Raw genomic sequence first — 19,352 nt, 5'->3', positions numbered from 1 at the left:
TCTAATATTTGTGTAAAATGGGAACATGAAAATGTGATCAATTCTGTGAATACTGCGCTCAAACGATGCTAATATTTCAGTATGTCGATTACATGTCAAACTATGCGACGCATCCCATGAAGTGGCCAGGTCACCCTTGCAATCCTGTAACATCTTCTTCAAACTGGCATGTGCACCCTCAGCCCTGCAAACAACAAATAGATATCTTATTAACAACAATCTATCAAATGAACAAACAACGCATAAATTAAGCTCATGTAATTTTTTTACCTGTTACTTGTTGTTGTTCCAAAGTGCATCACATGATTTGTCCATGCCTTGGCGAATTTCTCCTTGTGAACCAACCATGTAGTAGAACAATAGGAGGTAAAGTTGCTGTATTTTGCCTTGCACATATTAAACAATTGCATCCATTTCACTTCAAATTCTTCAACTGTTGCAGCATCCACCACCTCTGCCCACTTCATCATAACCAACTCAGCAAAATCATCTGTGCCAACATAGAGTTTGCACTTTGCCAAAACACACTTGTTGATGTGCCACAAGCATAATAAATGTGTAGTGTTAGGAAGGCTTTGCTTAGCAGCACTCAATAAGGCAAGATCCCTGTCAGTAACAATCACCTTAGGCAACATGGCTTGATCAGCTAATAGAGACTTCATACACTCCAGTGCCCAAACGTAGTCATCTGTGCCCTCATTAACAATGTAGCAAAAGGCTATGGAGTATGTCTTATCTGTGGAAGTCAGTCCAACAATCTCAAGCAAGGGAATTGCATATTTGTTTGTCTTGTATGTGCAATCCATAATCACTACATATGGAAATGTGTTGAACAGTTTGATAGCATTTGGATGAGCCCAAAATACATCCCTAATGACTTCCGATCCAGGCTCATGTCTTTCAAAGTGGACATACTTGTCACCGTCCAACTTCTTCAACAAGTGTTGCATTTCTGTCAATCCCCCGCGGAGGGATTTTCTTAACCTCTTGCAAACACCATAAATCTGAGATATGGTAGTCAAGTTTGAAGGATTGTTTTCCTTCAAAGTCAACAACATCTTTCTCGGTGGAACCCAACTCCTTGTCATTTTTCCCACTTGCTCCTTCTCTCCGGGTTTTAGACGACCAACAAAATTGTGCCCAAGTAGTGACCTAGCTGGTTCATGGTTGTGTATACCTTCCATCACCTTTAGCCGCCAATCTCTATCTATGCCATTTTTCCTAGGTCGTCCTTTTAGTCTAAAAGGACAACCTGTCTTTTGTGATCTCGTCCCTTCAACAAGGTCAGGGTCTCTATAAGGAACATATTTACCATGCTTCTCGCACCCCAACATGACATAAGCTTTTCTGCTTCCATTCCCACCATAATCTGACTTTGTGATCAACGTAACATATCCATTTTCAATCGCAATTCCATGAACCCAATTGATAAGATCATCACGGGTAGGGAAAATCTGTTATAATAATAAGAATTGATTACAAGGGTGATCAAGACATAATAAGAATTGATATATTACACTCTCAAAACAATGCAAAAATATGTTCAAAGAATACCTGATCAGTTGCAAATAAATGCGAGACATCTATACTTATACACGGGGGCACAAATGCTGGTGGTGGCACCTCTGTAGTGGCCTCTTCAGGTTGACCATTGTGAAATCCAGCTTCAATCAATTGTGACTCACCAAAGAAAAATGAATCTGTCATCCCTGGAAGAGAATACGGAAAGTTACATTCCATACTCAATACGGAAATATACTTTCCATACCGAATACGGATTGTTACTTTCCATACTGAATACGGAAAGTACCTTTCCATATTCAATACGGAAGATAACAATCCGTATTATATCACGACTCAGAATTCAAAAACCCATCCTTCTAACTACTTAAACTACTTAATCTAACTACTTAAACTACTTAATCTAACTACTTCCACTACTTAATCCTACAAAATAACAACAAATAAACACATAGACTTACCTCTACTACAACACTTGTTGTAGTGGTGGAGAGCTTGGGAAATGAAGGAGTGGATGGTGGTGGAGAGCTTGGGAATGAAAGTGAGGTAGGAGAGGGTGAGAGAGAGGGTGGTCTGGAGGCATTGAGGAGGTTCAGGGGGGCTGGTGAGGGGTTGGTGAAGGTTGGTGAGGGAGGAGTAATGGTGGAAAAAGGGGGAATCCTGTCAGAGTTAAATACGGAAAATACCTTTCCGTAGTCATCAAAATATAATACGGAAAGTATCTTTCCGTATTCAGTTAAATTGAATACGGAAAGTACCTTTCCGTAGGGCATTTTTGGGTTTAAAAAAAAAGGGTGGGGCGCGCAGCCCCATAGGGGAGGCCCCAAACCCAACTCCCCAATGTATGCTTGTAAATTGTAATGTAATGTTTAGGTTTGACAATTGAGTTTCAGTTTTGCCATTTTTTCCAATTCTTAGGCTAATTTACTAAATTGGTGCTATTGAAAAAAATTAGAAAATGAAATATACTTCAAAAATATTTATGAGATACCGACAAAGGTGTTAGTCTAGTGGGAAGTAAGATAAACTTATGTAAAGATGAGAGCACAAGTTTAAATCTGAGAAAGACATTTGTTGGGAGAAAGTCGGAGAAACGTATATCAAACAGGGAGTGACCTTCGTCAAAGTTAAAAAAAAAAACTAATTAGAGCTAATTTTATTTTACTAGTTGATTTTATTATTTTTAATTTGTCATATTAGAGTCACAATTTCCAATGTTACTTGATAAATTTAGTAGAGTCATGTTACATTGCATCATCTTAATTCTATGTGACATGATAATGATAAGTCAAATATTTACATCTCTTCATACATATTTTAAGTATCTCACTTTTTAATACGAAGAGATAAATACTCACAAAACTTTTAAATAATACAGCATGAGGATCCTCATCTGTCCCTCATATCCACTTTTAACCTTTTCTTCATAGTACTCAAATCTAAAATAAAATTCATAAAGAGATATTTGCTTTGATTGATTTACTTTTAGCATTGAGATTTCTTCTTATCTAACACATATCTTAGTCGTCCACAAGTTAGCTCAAGTGGTAAGAGTTGGGAGACATAAGGGTTGGTGAGATAAAAAGTGAAGGTCCAGTGTCCGAACCCTGAGAAGAGGCTAATTAGTGACACTACTAACAACTAACATTTACCTATAAAAAAGGGATTAATGGTTAAATTAGTCCATGAACTTGTAAGCGAGTTTGATTTGAGTCCCTGTGAGAAAAAATGACGTTTAGTGGCGGTCGAAAACCGTCAATAATTGTAAAAATGACCGCCGCTAAATGTCATTTTTCTTCAAAAATACTAAAATCAAACTCTCTTACAAATTCATGGACTAATTTAACTATTAACCCTAAAAAAAAACTATCTTAATCAATCATGTTAAAGCTAGAGACCAGTTTCAAAAAAAAAATTTGTTAAAGCTAGAGACATTAACATCTTACCGTTGTTGGACTATTTTGCTACACGTGAGCATTCTTCCAAGATATTTGACTCCACAATAAATAGAATTAGAAGTCACCGCCGACTCATTAAATTCAAGATCAGGATCCTTTCCAGATGTAGGCTGTCTCAATTCCTCTAGCCTCTACGCCAGAAATTTTAGAAGATGCTAACTATGTTCTACTCAACTTTAAAATAAACTTTTGAGAGGAGTAAAAATTCCTTACTTCCGTTGAAAAAAAAGTGTTGAGAATGAGACCCGTAAAATCAAACTATATTCCTAACAAGTAATTTTATCCTACGATTCAAAAGTAAACAAATTTAATATCATTTTCAAAATCAAATCATTTTATTAGGCTGTAGACAGTGCCAATAAAAGCAATCTACTAGGTGGAATTTTCGTTGAACTCAAACTTCAACTGGATCCACGTTGAAAGTGCATTTCTGAGCTTCCTTCACAAAATGAATATTTCGTATAGACTTGCTGAAATCGCACAACTACAAATTATTATTAGCAGATTAAAACAATGACATAAGCACATTTTTCATTGACTCACACTGAATCAGCTGTGCTGGCATTTACCATTTACAAAGCTTAAAAGCTTCCAAGAAGCACGGTATTATCACCTGAAAAGTGAAAACTCAACCACATTTCACGTTTGGAAACGCAACGTAAAATGAAAAGAATCTGCTTCATTAATGTGACGAAGTCCAACTGAGATACAACTCTTCCAATTTGATTACCTAGAAAGCATAAAGCCTCTGATAAACTCAGTAATCGAAACAACAAAACAGAAGCCGGAAACCCGGAGAAACTCTACTACAATTCTCTAGACTCGCGCAAACTGCAGGAAAACCTGCTTGTCCAATGTCAGGGAGAGTCAAAGATGATTGATTCTAAATGTCAGTAACAAAATAAATGCCACAGCCACACAATGAGATTCTCCTTGGAACCAAAACCAGTATTCAGGAGAAGCAGATTAATAGACCAAACATTTGTGTGGCCATAAATAGGGTGAAGAATTTCTAATTCTACTCAATCTCTACTCCACAAAATTGCAGGCTGCAAAAGCCTCACAGAACAACAGCAACCTTTTCTTGGGAAACAAGGGGGGAGGGATGAGCAATCAAGGGCTCATAGTGGTCAGCTCCAGCACCGCACCAACCTGCACGTGAATGTTCATTAGATAATGAAAGAGACATTCAAACATTTTAATTAATTAGACTTCAAGCAGAAAGGGGGAAAGACAACAAAAAACATCTCAAGCTGCTGGTTGAACTTTCTCTAAAATGACATGAATGGAAAATTGATAACCTCCCTGAAAATAAACTTCTGAAGGCTTGAACAAAAAATAACCATATATCACACATTCTATATTACCTGTTCCTTTCATGAAAAGGAAGAAGGGGATTTCTGAAATTTGGCTCCGCGGACGATGCGGAAGGAAAAATACACAATTTTCTTCATCAACCATCGCATCTGAACCATGAGCTTGCACCTAAAAATAATGGAAAAATTCAGATGGAAGGATGATGACAGACTATTAACAACAAAAACATCTAAACAAATTAAACAGTATGAGAAGAAATTTGCATTTGCACTATCTTTTATTTTGTGAGAGTCTGAATCATATAATTGAACCTGCACCATATATCAGGATAACTGAATATGAATACCCATGTTCAGAATGGGAAAACATGAAACTTGGATCACCGTAAAAGAATTCCCAATTATAATTAGATCCAGCAAGGCACAATCCACAAATACTTGACATTCTCATAACATATGTGTGTACCATCAATTTGCCAATTATTTCCCAGAAAACCATTAACAAACGAAAATATGTTATGGAAACTTCTTTTAAAAAATGCTTATGTAATTTCAGTTCACTACATGCAGCAGCAGAAAGAAATTAACCGTTATTTTCACTACAATACACAGAACTGCCACAAAACAAGTAGGAACATAAGGATTGTCGTCAAATAAGGATAATTTTTTCTAAAAAATGAAATGAGCTGCTCCATTACAAAAAGAGACTCCAATAGATATCACATCAACTCCTGCAGCATCTTAATGGACAGAACACAGAGACATTAGAAAGCAACTATAAGTCTCCACAAAAGGGTCCTGTATTTCTTACCACATATATCTCTCGCTGGAACTCTGTAGCAAGGCACTCAATTGCAATATCATCACCAAAAGCGGCAGCACGGCCTTCTCTATTCTCATCTACAGATAATAAACCCTCCTCAGTATATTGCAAAGTGATGATATCATGTTCATCTTCAGGAGAACCAGAGATCAACATGTATTTGGCCCAACTTGGACCATCAGTCACTGGAATACATCTCTCCTTGTATATAGACTCTGCCGCCATTTCTCTTCAATCAAAAAAAAAAACAGATAGTGAAAAAACAAGCAAAGCCAAACACAAACATCATGATCAAACTAACAAACCCCATTTCAACCATTCTAAAACATGTGTCTGATTCATTATCACATTTTCATTGGGAAAAAGAAATTCAAACAAGAACAGTTTCATACTTCAATTCATTTCTTCTTGCTACAAGTTTTCTGTTGGAAATAACAATGAAAACATCTATGCATGATTTTCCAACACTTCTAAAACCCTAAAAAAAAACAAACATAGAACAGCTCATATCTGGTTTCTTCTTTTCGATTCAAAGCTCGAAAACAGACAACAATACAGAAGATTACACACAATTTCTCAGTGAATCTGTTACCTGAACAAATCGTTCGAAAAACAAAGAAAAAAGGAAAGAGAAGATCCAATACCTTTGCATGCCGAGGTGAACGAGCTCCTCGATCGCCGAATCAAGAGCGAACCGATCCTCCTTCTTAGCCAACAACTTCACCTCCTGAACCACATGAATCCCCCACCCATTCTTCAGATCCGGCGAGTACATGTGCCGAATCGCATCATCAACCGTTTCCCTCTCGTCAAAACCCGCAGATCCAAAATCCTCCAAGAACCTCGCCACCGTCCGCCGCCGTAGCTCCCGCGGATCGACCCTATCCTCCTCGCCGCCACCCATGGCCTTCCTCGACGCCGTGAAGAGGCAGTTCCCGTCAGATGAAACCTCGCCGCCGTGCGAGAGGCGGAAGACAACAGATCTGAGATCGGCGGACGAGGAGGAAGATTCCGACGACGATGAGTCCTCATCCTCGTCCTTCTCTGGTGGAGGCTTCCAGAGAACGCCCTTGTTGTAGAGCCTCTGTAGGTGGCGCCGCTGCTGCTCCTCCAGGCCGACGACATCCTCCCATCCGCCGGAGGAAATGGAATTGGCCTGAACGACGAGATCTACAGGTCCAATGGGCTCCACCTGCGGCGGAGATTTGGGATCCATCCAAGAAACGGTGGCCGCCGGCGAACCTTGGAAGGGCTCGGCGGCGACGGTGGTGGAATCGCAGAAAATCTTCCCCATTGGTATGAATGAATGTGGGTAATCAGTTTTTTCTCAAATTTTGGAATTTTTTGTTTAATTGAAGAAAAAAGAAAGGAAATTTGGTGTGTGCTTTGCGTTCTGTGCAATGCCGGAGGAGTTGCAGAAGAGAGAGAGAGGAAGAGAGGAGAGAGAGAGAGAAAGAAAGAAAGAGAGAAGAGAGAGAGTAGGGTTAACGGATAGATGGACGGAGCGGGAAAATAAGACACGTGGATATATTAATGTGAACGTTACAATTGTAATAATAATAACTTTTCCTCATCGAATATTAATAATAAATCTTATATTATTGTTATTTTATGGTACTGACTTAATATTGTATTCATAAAAAAAAAAATATCTATATTTTTTGGTTGAACTGAAAGGTTAGTACTTAATATTCTTGATTGAGTTACACTGTTATAGGCAAAATGTATAGAAGGTTTTGTGTAGATTTGCTCATGGGTTTGGTCTGCATTGCATTTTGGTTAGATTTCACATTTCTTCTTTTTTTATCATTGCATTTTTGGATTGGATCTCTGACACTCTTTTTTGTCATCAATTGTTCTCTGTCATTGTTGTGTGGACTGTTTGGAAAGGTAGGTTAAGCTTGTTGCTTTGATTTGCCGATTGTGTGAGGACTAGCTTTTAGGTGTTTGAAGTTGTGAAGTGTTCAATTTTGCAACTTTGCGGTTAGTGGATGGAAAGTGTCATATAGATGGGTGGATGGTAGTTCCATGGGAACCCGGGTAGAGCTGGCTTTGGTGGTCTTTTGAGGAAGAGTGATGATATATACACACCTCACTTTCTCTTCCATCTCATTTTCATCTATTTTTCTTCCTATCTCTCTCTGCATTTCCTGTCACATCACATATCATATCACTAATTTCTCTCTCATTCCTTCACTACCTCCCAAGGTGGAGGTGGAAATGATTGGTGAATAAAACATTATTGTTTGAGGAATATGTGTAGCAATTGGCGTATTGGCTTCCATGGTAGTATTGGCTTTCCAAGGGCAGAGCCATTGAGAATTGGCAAGGTCTTCTACTTTGCAAAGATATTGATTCCGGTAAAGTGTTTGCGTTTTATGAACGTATGTAACATATCAGTCTCATACTCTCATTATCAAGGAGGTGAATACACTGCATGCAGTATAGTACTATTTTGAGGAGTATTGCGTCATTGGTACTACTCCGCGAGCCTAATGCCTTTGCATATGACCTTGGAAAATTGGTAGCCCAAGTTGATATTGGCCTTGTGGTTCATTCCACCCCTATTGAAATGATTGTGTGCTTTCTTCATGCTCAAGGCGGTCTACCTTGAAGCTTTAGGTTTTTTTTAGCTTTTGTAACAAAAAAATATTTGTTTTGTGTCCATGCAAACATAAATGTGATTTTACATTTTTAAGATATAAAATCACATCTAATTTAGTGGGATCAATGTTGAATTTTACAAAAGCATAAGCTAAACACTTTTTTTTTTGGTACAAATGAGCTAAATACATTTCATTATGAAATTTTAAAGTACATGTAAAAGTAAATTTATTGTTATTAAAGGAATTAAATAATTAAAAATATTTTTTAATCATTTTAAAAATAGATAAGAAAATAAACCTTTTTTTTGTTTTGACTACATAGAATAAAATGGGACATGAAAATATATTTCATCTCATTCTACTAAATAATTACTTCACATTTACTTTATTTCATGAGTTTAATTTTGATGCACCGACGGTGTAAAGTTTTTTTACATCGTCAGCCAATCAGATTTTAAGGATGTGATGTTAATTAAAGAAATTAAATAAAAAGAGAGATTTTCTCACACCTTGGCTATGTAATCCGCTAAGCAATTAACCTCTCTAGGGGAGTGAGAGAAAGTAATAGCTCCATGAGCTTCCTGATGGTTAGTACCATCTCCAACTATCAGCAAGTTCACCACCTCCATGGATTCGCTTTCGACGATCACATGCGACAGATCCAAACTTATAATCAAGTCCATGGTAGACTTAAAAGCTAGCAGCTCCACCACAAATGCGTTAGATCGACGTGCTAGGTCCCCAAGGTTACGGCTAAAACCCATCCTCCAACTACCAACATCGGTAATAAAAAAGGATTATAAATAGACATTCATTCTCCCCTTTTGTTTTCTTCATTCTATTCGATTCGATCACACAGTTTAAACGAGGAGAGGGAGAGAGAGAGGGGTGGGCATGGAATTGAATAGAGAGAATGAGTTGACAGAGAAGAACGAGAAATCGAGTGAGAAAGAAAGATGGAAGGAGACCTGACTAGAGTTAATCTGCATGTTTGTTTAGGGTAGAGTAAAGATTGGGTAAAATATGCATCATCATCCTGTAGAATTCACCGTCTTTGTTTTCAGTTTTTAGATTACTTTAATTAGCTTATGGCGGCTTATACAGAGATAGAAATTTATGGCAATTACAGTTCAAACATAGATTAGTTTATCATGACTTTATGCTTTAAAGAACACACACCAAATAGATTAGTTTCTGGGTCTTATTGCTACATACCCAAATTACAATTCTTTGTTAAATTCCTTTGTAATATAATATAACTATTCTCTGGGTCTGTTTTTAAATCAATTCCTCATCCCTATCCATATTTGAATTTGTAAAGCAACACTTATTTAACTGCTAAATCAATTCCTCATCCCCATATTTGAAAATGTACAACACATATATGAATGCTTAACCTTATCTAGAGTAGTACATGGTAATATTTTTTCCCTCTCATGTGCTCAATCAAATAATTACCGTTAAAAATATTTAGTGTTTAATGTTTGGTAGATTAAAATCGTACCAGTACAAAAATTATGAGGACTATTGCAGTTCAAACAATATATTAGTTTATGACTTTATTATGCTTTCAAGAAAAGAAGACGCATGCTCAAATTGCTACTGAGATGGGGCTTGTAGATTTTTTAACATGCTGATTTGTCTGGGTATTATTGGTTGGTGGCATGCTGAAATTGCAATTCCTTGGTGACATAATTTTCTCTTCTTTTGGATTTAATTCAGTAATGTAAACACAAACAAGAAGGGTATGGGTGGAACAAGGAAGGGGCAGGCAGGGGTAGGGAATGAGTTAGGATAGGTTAGGGCAAGGGTAGAGTAAGAGTAGTGGCAGGGGGCCAATGGTAGTAGGAGGTAGGGAGAGGTAGGAGGGGAGAGTATGGGGATTAGGGGGATGGGGTAGAAGGGGATTATGTAGGGAGGGGGTAGAGGTAGGGTGAGGGGAGAGTAGAGGGGGAGGCAAGGTGAGGGGTAGGAGGGTAAGAGTGCAGGGGATCAAGTAGAGGCTGGGGGCGATAGGAAGGGTCATAGGAAGGGTTAGGGGTAGGTCAGAGGGGTCGATACGGGGAGTGGGTGGGGGGTATGTCGTAGGGTCGGGAATAGGAGGGTGAGGGTGGGGAGGGTAAGAGTGCGAGAGAGGGGGGTTAGGGCTAGAGCTAGGTAGGGGATAGGATGGGTAGAGGTAGGGCGAGGGTAGGGTAGAGAGGGGTCGGGGGACGGGTAGGCAGGGGATAGTGGGATATGGGGAGTGGGTGAGGGGTACCCTCCCTGCCCCACTCCCCTTACCCTCCCCTACCTCTACCCCTCCCTGACCCTCATACCCTACCCCACTGACCCTCCTACCTCCTTACTTCTACCCCCCCTCCCCGACCCTTACCCCTCATCCCCGACATACCCCCCCTCCCCGACCCTTACCCGACATACCTTACCCTCAACCCTCCTACTCTACCGCCCTACCCTTCCTATCCTCTACCCCTCCTATCCTCTACCGCCCTACCCTTCCTATCCTCTACCCCTCCTATCACTCTACTCTTACCTCCCTCTTACCTTATACCCCCACCCACTTTACCCTCCCTTCGCTAAACCTCTACCCCTCATACCCTCTACCCTACCCCCTACCCTGCCCACTCTACCCTGCCCATCTATCCTCATTACCCCTACCCTTCCCTCATCCGTCCATCCTTCCCCACCCCTTTACCTCCCACCCTACCCGCCTTACCCCCACCCTTCCCTACCTACCCTACTCTACCCCCTTCTACCCTCGCTCTCCAACCCCTACACTACACTGCTTACTTTCGCTCTAGTACCCATTGAAAGTACCTTTCAGTTTATTTTTTTACCATACAAAGGACTAAATTGAAAACATGACTAAAAGTATGAATTGTGTTTGCATTTGATGTTTATTAAATGATAGTATGTTTTTAACGGTAGGTGTGTTCCTATAACGAAAAACAAATTATTTGTACTATGTATGTCATCATTCACGGGTAATACATAACAAAAAAATTCCTATCAAACACAAAAATATTATTACAGTTGATTGAGAGTTTTTTTTGTTACAGTTGATTGAGAGTTCATGAGAAAAAAATAAAGCAAGTTATAAAACGAAAAAGGTAATCAATTTATATTATTTTTGCGCAGAAGAAAACACAAAAATATTTTACATATAATTTAATCCATTACAAATCTTCTATATATATATATATGTAAAGCACACTTGTATTTTTTTAAGCATTAAATGTGTATATGTACAAGAGACTTCATCATTGTATTAAATACAAAGATTGAATTAAAATAATAATCTACATTAGTTTTTTTTTATAAGCATGATAATCCACATTAGCAAGTTGGCATCTTCTAACTTAAGTTTCAAGGTTTTGTTACTGTTCACCAAGTGCCATTTTTTTTTGTTACAACTGAGGTTGCTTTTTGGGTCTGGCCCTTTTATGGGCTGCGTTAGGATACATGGATACTATCTTTTCAAGTAGGGTTAGTAATAAAAAAAATAGGGTTAGTAGCAGACTAGCAGCAGTGTACACTCAACCCAGATTGCAACTTGCGTGAAATCGTGAATCCCCTCCCCAATCGTCCTCCCTACATCATCGATATGGAGCAAGCATGGAAAACCATAGCTGTATTGAGCTGTATTGTGTGAATTCACGTAGGGTTAGGATTGAGGGTACTCGAAACCTGCTAGCAGTGTTGTTTCATGGGCTGCGTTGGGGGAAGTTATTTGCCTTTGGAAGTAGGGTTAGTCGCTAGCAGCTCTCTTTCCCACCTTGCATCTTCCCCTGATTACCATCCTCATTCGTCCCCCTACTTCACCGAGACTCCGCTGTGCCTATTGCTCCAGCTCACTCTGCACCGATGTAGGAGGTACGACGTCCCACCGGCCAGCTGTTGCATCGAAGGTCGATCCCTAAGGAGGTGATCTGATGCCTATCCTCCTGCAGCTGTTCCTATAATCAATGGTACTTTCCACCTTCAACCATCTTCTTCTATATTTCTTTGATGCTTTATAGTCTGTTTGGCCCTTCTCTCCCCCATATGCTATCATCTATTAGCTATAATCTATTTTCTTGGTCATTTACAGTTGTAATTTGGCTGGCCACAACTTGCAGTTCTGGTCTATAAATATAACTGCTCATACTTTGATCAGTTCATAGTTCACTTTTGTTGTGTGTATTGTGTTTATTGTGTGTATTTGAGTCTACTGTCCTGTTCTTATTGGGAGATATGAGTTCCCGTGTCAACCCCATTAAGACTCTCAGTACAGGAAAGAAATTCCTGAGAATTAGGAGTAGAATTATCAGGATGTGGGATATATGCCCTGTGAACGACCCATTGAATCCATTTGCTATCCATATTGTATTAATTGATGCTGAGGTTGAGTCTTAACCATATATACCAATCTCACAAGCAAATGTTTTGTATGTTAGTACTTAGTAGTCATCAGTTTGTGTTTTGTGATATTCAGTGGCTTATTATGATTTTTTTTGCTAATGATATGGCAACAAATAAAGTGGAAGTAATCAACACAAGGAAGAAATAAAGACTGCAACAGACTCGACTTTGAGTAATGCAGAGATAGCAGATTCTGCAAATTTTGTAGATGAGGGTTAACTTAGGAAGCAACGCAATGAAGGACAGAAAGCGGCGTCTTATTTTGAATTCTCGGAAAATTCGTCAAAGACCAATCTCTCTATGCAGCTAGGAGTGGAACCTTTCAGTATCAAGTATGTTGACAAGTTCATCAAAAGAAACACAGGAAATTATTACATCATGGCTTTTTGTCTTTCTCCTGAGAGTTGAGAAAGCTCCTTGCCCTGCATGATCATTTTTGTCGGCAACAATCCCAGTTCACTTTGGAAGCAATTTCAGATTTTTCATCATCCTGGAATAAATTGTGCAGATGTGAATGCTCATTGTCAACATTAATCTGGCTTCTTGAGTTCTTGGACCCTTAATTGACAAGTCTCAAGTTTTTCCAAGTTTCAGAGAAAAAGATAGATGTAATATGTTCTTTAGGTTTCATTATTTACATCCATATTAAGGTGAAGAAAAGAAGCTTGAAATATAGAAAATAAAGCATATATATTTGCTTCTATTTTATTGGTTCTGTATATCTTCCTTGCGACCTCAATCTGTCATTCTTGCTTCTATCTGGTTTGCAAATTGATTTGATACATTTGATATTGGAATTGATTTCATCTAGAAATAAATGTTGATTATCTTCAATTGCAATTATATGTTTATAAATACACCTTTTGTTGTGTTGTTGCTCATCAGCGTTTAGCTTCTTCAATCTCCTTATCTGTTTGTGTTTGTTGTGCTTTCACCTGTTTTGTTGAGTAAACTATGGCTAATGCTCATGTTCCATGCCTTTGTTCTACAACATGGTCATCGAGGTGTGAGGTTTGGCTCGTGCTTCATTTTCTTTCAAGGTGTCATGCATTTAGTCCAGGTTTCCTTATATCAAACATCTATTATTGTGTTCCTTTTTGATCTTTTCTTCTTAGAGTATGTATATGAATTTCTCTTTTCTCCACTTAATGATACCTCCTCCTTCTATCAATTTAATAACTTAATCAACGCTGAATCTGATATATTAAGCCAAACTTAGGAAATAAGGCATGCAAGTTGTTCAAAAAATTAAGGATGATGCAAGTAACTATTTTCAACAGACTAAATTTTTTGTGTTTCAGAATGTGAAGACACTAACTATGTTGCTGTAATGGTGGCATTTAGACCACCAAAGGCAAAGAAGAAGGCACACAAGGAGAAGATACTTTCCTTAAAATATTTTTATATTCATTTACCCTTTACCTAAAATCACTTTGAACATAATGGGAAACATAGTTATTAATACCTATGAATGTATTTCCTCTGTTTCTTTTATGTGAGACATTTTAATAATCACTCACAGGTAAATGCTTCCTTTTTACATGTGAGGCTTTAAGGTACATCATGATTCTGGTGCAGTATTTTTTTACTCATGGTTATTTTATGGAGTGACTTAATATGGGGTTCCAAATTGCAATCACAGGTTCACATGTAAGATTGTTTTTTGTGTGTTTAATGCAGATTAAAACTAAAGCAATTTCATTTCGCTGCAATTATGAGTTTGACCCAAAGGACTTCAAATTACTTTTCATTTCTCAAGTTCATTATATTTCTTTCAAATGCAAATTATTTAGCATTTCTTAAGCTCTTTGTGCTGCTATCAAGTGATGTTTGTGACCTTAAGGTACCTCCAATGTTTTGCTGCAATCAACAACTAAGACAAGGGAACTCAAAAATAGTTTTACATTGTTAACATTAATTTGCCGCTGTCAACATTATATTGACATTTGATCATAATAATATGATGCTGTGAAGAGTGAATACAGAACAGTTTGTCTGCTGCTGCCAAGTTTAGCCTTCACTTTGCTTTTTTGTATACCTTTTGCTGTTTATGGACATAATTACTTGGTTACCTCTGATTTTGTTCTTATGTGACTAATAATTAGGCGATCTATAGATATTAGTGTTTTAGTATTGATAGTTAAATTCAGTTTTGTATTAGGAATGCATGCTATTACATTGTTTGGTTGCATTAGTCTCCCTAAATTCTTGGTGTTTTTCATGGTTTTGTGTAATTCAGTAATCACTTTGACTCTTGATTCTATGATTTGCAGCAAAGGTCTTTGTTGATGGCTTGGCCCCGATTTCAAGGCACCTCCACAGATCTTTGGTTTATTTGCTGGTTTGTTCCTCTTCTATTCAACACTTTTAGATAGTAAGAAACTTTTTTAATACTTTGAAAGTGATATAATTTGTTCTCTAAGCTCTGAATCCCTAAGAGCCCCCGCCTAAAAAAATAAATTGAAGTGACTCCTAAAATTCATGAAACCCAATCAAAACTAAAAGATGCATGGATGTGGCAACTCCTTCTCTATTCCTTCTCCTAAACTTAAGACCATAGGCCATAGCAAAGCAGATTACTCAGTACATTTTATCTATTGCGACTTTTTCCATACGTATTGACTATTGAGGGGTTATACAAGCTTAAAATAATAGTCAATAGTTTACCAAAGAGGTAGGAAATCTTAAAATGTAACAATTGTGTTCTAACAGCGCATTGGCCAATTTTTGGTAGGAATAGGATCATGATTTTCACCTTTGCAATACATATAGGCAAGCTAAATCATTTGCTGATTTCATAAGAACTAAGAAAAGATGGGAAGTGAAAGTAGTGAGGTGGATTTTGGAGAGATGGGGTCTTCATAAGTAAGGAATGATGAAGGAAAAACAACTAAATCTGAGGCCGAGACAGTGGCTTGTGCATTCACATGATTCATTTTCATATTCACACAATCATGCCAAAAGAATAACTAACAATTTTCAGAGCAAGAAGCCAAGAAAACAAGGAATATAGAATATTGAGGTTAGGTAACTTCATCCAACTTGACACTTGATGCTAATATAGGTAGATACTCAGATATACTCTTTCTGTTAATTCATTGTATTGTATGTTGAGGTTCGGCAGACCAATAAAATATTATGTTAAACTCTAGGCATATGCATTAGTGTTCAATTAGGGGTGGGAATAGGATGGGCCTAGGTAGGCTTTTCGTGAATAGGCCTAGCCTGTTTAAAAATCTTAAGGCCTGAGCCTGGCCTGTGGCCTGTCAAAGGCTTTTTTTCGAGCCTGACCTGGCCTTCTCGAAAGCCTGGCCAGGCCTGGTAGCCTATTTAAAGGTCTATTTCACAACAAGAGTTTTACGTTTGCTAACAAAATTATTTATAAAGAAGCTATTAAACTTATAAACTAACAGGTTAAATTATACTAAAATAATTTTTTCAACAATCAGACTCATAATATTGTAAGCTATTAGGTAGAAATGAAACTAAATGAGAGATTATGTTAGTTTCTTAGAGTCGGAGAGCCAGTATAAAATCAAACTTTATATTAATGTATTTAAATACGTTATATATCTATTTCTAAATAGACTTATATCTTTGAGTCATTATATAAGTCAATTTGCTTAAATATATAAAGATGTTAATAAGTATATAATATTAAGATATTATGATAATTTTCTAATATATAGACATCATCAATAGTAAAATATATTTATACTAATCATATTTACAATGTACCAGAAAAATACTAATTATTTTTACTTAAATAGGCTAACCTATAAGGCTTAAAAGGCTTTTTAAATGGCCTGAGCCTAGCCTTTTTAACTAAATAGACTTTTCAAAAAGCCTAAGCCTTGCCTATTTACCAATTTGGCCTGGCCTGGCCTGGGCCTGTGGTAGGCTAGGCCATAGGCCCCTACGAACGGTCTGGCCTATTCCCACCCCTATGTTCAATATATTATTTAATCTATTGGTTTTTTCTTAAGAGGTTGTATAGCTAGGATCTATGTACTCGAACTTATAATTCTTTCCCAATTGTTATGGAATCAAAGAAGGCACAATTGTTAAGAAGGTTAAAAAGAGCAAAGGGTTGAAGAGTGTGAAGCTTTTGCCGAAAATAGCAGCGCACAGGTGCTGAAAAAATTGTCAAATGTACCGTCCAAAGGTATTGCTTTTACTTGGTTGTATTGTTAAATGTACCTTATTGCTTTACAAATTTTGTTCTATAGTACTGTCACCCACCTCTAACAACCAACACTGTTTTGCAGTTTGTGCAGCAAAAGATGTGAGGGATTTCTATAATTTGTTGGCTAAATGATTTGTCAATCAAGATCATGGTGGAAGAATGGATATTAGATGTGGCAGACATGTGAAATAATGATGAAAAGTTTGAAATGATGTGGTCACCTTTTGCTTGATAATCTACTATACTAGCTCTTTAAAGTTTTAATCCCAAAATTGTTTCCATATTATTGAGAAGAATGAATTTAAGGCTGGCTCTATTATTATTTTTTTTTGGAAAACCAAACATATATATTAATAATTGAATGTCACGAGCCAGAGTACAAAAAGCAACACTTACTCATTACAACCAAACAAACTAAAAGGAAAGACAAGAAGCAAAGACAGTAAACCAGTAGTTACAATGAAAATCAAGAAAAACTATCAGCACAAAGAAAGGGCTAAAGAACAAAAAAGGGCAAGCTTCGTTTCCCGGTTACAACTTTTTCTTTGACTTGTGGGTGAATTTCACAAGTAAATGAAGCACGAGAGTGCACTACCAGTGTTAAATCATATTTTTTGAAAATAAAAATAAATTAGAAAATTAGTAAGTACTAAATGTTTGTTATCAAATCTACTTAGTTGTGCAAAGTGTGCATATGGCATGTCGTGCCACCAAGCATTACTGGCTGGGTTTGGAGCAACAAGTTCATCAGTGTTGGTCTCATTAAAAATATGTCTGTTGAATGTATCAGGAATGACGATGACGGAGAAGTGAGCTATTTTCTATCCCTTCTTTGTAAGTAGTGTACATGTGAAACTTATTCGTTAATTGGTAATTCATTTTAAGAAATTGTAAAATCGTTTCTCATTCTAGGACCCATGCAATGCTCATATTTATATTTGATCGACCTCTTCTTTAATATTTTGTGTCATACAACTGGAATCTATTATATGCAATAAGGACAAATAATAACACATATAGTCATTACTGTAGGATGTTGGGCTCAACTTACCCTCAATGGTGTTGCCCATGTAAATGGCACTAGCACTGTCGCTGACATCTTCAATACTCAGAATGACCGATGCAATGTTGATGTTGTTATTTGTATTAATATTTTCGTGCATCAAAATAAATCTCATTTATGCAATTCTTTTTGTCATTGGTGTTGTTTGAGTTTTGAAGCATAAATTCATGATTACAATATTATTATAAAATAATTATAATTATAATAACACTGTAAAAATTATATATATATATATATATATATATATATTTCTGTAATACAACATTGAAGTGATTCATCTACACGTATAATGAATGTTCTATCTGGTTTTTGTGTTGTTGTGTCTGTGCCGTTGTGTTGGAGAATGTTTTTATCATCCAGTGTCGTTGCCTACTATTTAACTTTGAAGTGTTCTGCTGGTATCCGGAAGAAAGTTTATTAATGAAGATGTCCCGCGAATTCACGTTGTCACTATTTGCTAAATGCTCTTATATATGATTATAAATAACAACAAAAAATGATTAGATTTTGTCTTACCTAAATTCCAATCAGAACCATATTTAAAACGTAATTTTAATCTTTTTTAAGCAATATAACAATTGAGTATAATGAGGTTTGGTGACTTCTTTGTTCGTCAATGAATGGACTGTTAAGTGATCAACAATATTAATTACGTTTGTCAAAGTAATCATGTTCGATATTAAAATGTTGTACCCTACGTGCAACGCACGGGTATAATCCTAGTATGAGGGAGTAAGGATTAAAAAACTGACAAAAATGAAAAGTCTTCAATAATGGTTAAATAAATAAATAGATGAATATGTATAATCAATATACAATGAATAATGTACTCCTAGAATGTATTTGTGTTTTATGATGTATTTTCATTTTTCTTTTAATGAAAGGTCAATGAAATGAACTCGCAAAGAATTATACTACATGCATATCCATGGAGATGTAACCGACTAAAAAAAATTTAAGTATCAGTTATTAGAAAATAATGAGATTATAATATGAAATCGTGTGGCATAGCACAACTCTAAAAACTTAATAAAATTGCAATGTTTAAAGCCATTACCTAATTAAAAAACAAAATTATAAGACGGAAATAGTGACTCTTCTTCTATTTAATATATTTCTTATATTTATAAAAAATTATAATTTATAAAGATCTTACAATCAAAAAATACAATTAAAAATAAATATGTGCATTTGAGTTTATATGTAAAGGAGACTTGGTCCCCGTAGGATAGCTCAAGTGGTAAGAGCTGGGAACATATGGGTTGGATAGTGGGAGGTCCAAGAATCGATTCCTGGCGAGTGCAACTTATCTTTCCGATGTACAAAAAAAAATATGAAGGAGACTTGAGTTTTACATTAAATACATTAAACTATAAAACAATAAATATTTATTTGCATTTGACAAATATTAAATATTTATTTAAAATTATTTAAGTTTTGCATTTTACAAATATTAAAAATTAAAATTATTTTAAAAT

The 19,352-nt window shown here is 36.6% G+C and overlaps 1 protein-coding gene and 1 long non-coding RNA gene across 2 annotated transcripts; one reads left to right on the top strand and one right to left on the bottom strand.

The window, feature by feature from the left end:
- Positions 1–4,138: 4,138 nt before the first annotated feature.
- On the bottom strand, positions 4,139–7,118 carry LOC130728789 (uncharacterized). Its single transcript, XM_057580358.1, has 4 exons — positions 6,263–7,118; positions 5,607–5,847; positions 4,847–4,964; positions 4,139–4,631 (listed from the first exon to the last, which is right to left on the bottom strand). Exons 1-4 carry the CDS (start codon positions 6,910–6,912, stop codon positions 4,540–4,542), a joined length of 1,101 nt encoding a protein of 366 aa, XP_057436341.1. The 5' UTR covers positions 6,913–7,118; the 3' UTR covers positions 4,139–4,539.
- A 9,544-nt stretch (positions 7,119–16,662) lies between these two features.
- LOC130732380 (uncharacterized) lies at positions 16,663–17,133 on the top strand. The gene is made up of 2 exons (XR_009017023.1): positions 16,663–16,790; positions 16,894–17,133. It is a non-coding gene; the product is annotated as an uncharacterized LOC130732380 (long non-coding RNA).
- The last annotated feature ends 2,219 nt before the right edge of the window (positions 17,134–19,352 follow it).

This window comes from Lotus japonicus, chromosome 1 (genome assembly GCF_012489685.1).
Source record: "Lotus japonicus ecotype B-129 chromosome 1, LjGifu_v1.2".
Lineage (NCBI taxonomy): Eukaryota > Viridiplantae > Streptophyta > Magnoliopsida > Fabales > Fabaceae > Lotus > Lotus japonicus.
The sequence above is the reverse complement of the archived record's forward strand: the minus strand, read 5'-3'. Positions and strand labels throughout refer to the sequence as shown.

Bases quoted from the DNA above. Each gene is read 5' to 3' on its own strand.
- LOC130728789 (XM_057580358.1), bottom strand. From the start codon at position 6,912: ATGGGGAAGATTTTCTGCGATTCCACCACCGTCGCCGCCGAGCCCTTC. The intron at 5,848-6,262 runs GTATTGGATCTT...TTTTGATTGAAG, and splicing joins GTTCACCTCGGCATGCAAAG to AGAAATGGCGGCAGAGTCTA. The intron at 4,965-5,606 runs GTAAGAAATACA...CATTATTTTTAG, and splicing joins TCCAGCGAGAGATATATGTG to GTGCAAGCTCATGGTTCAGA.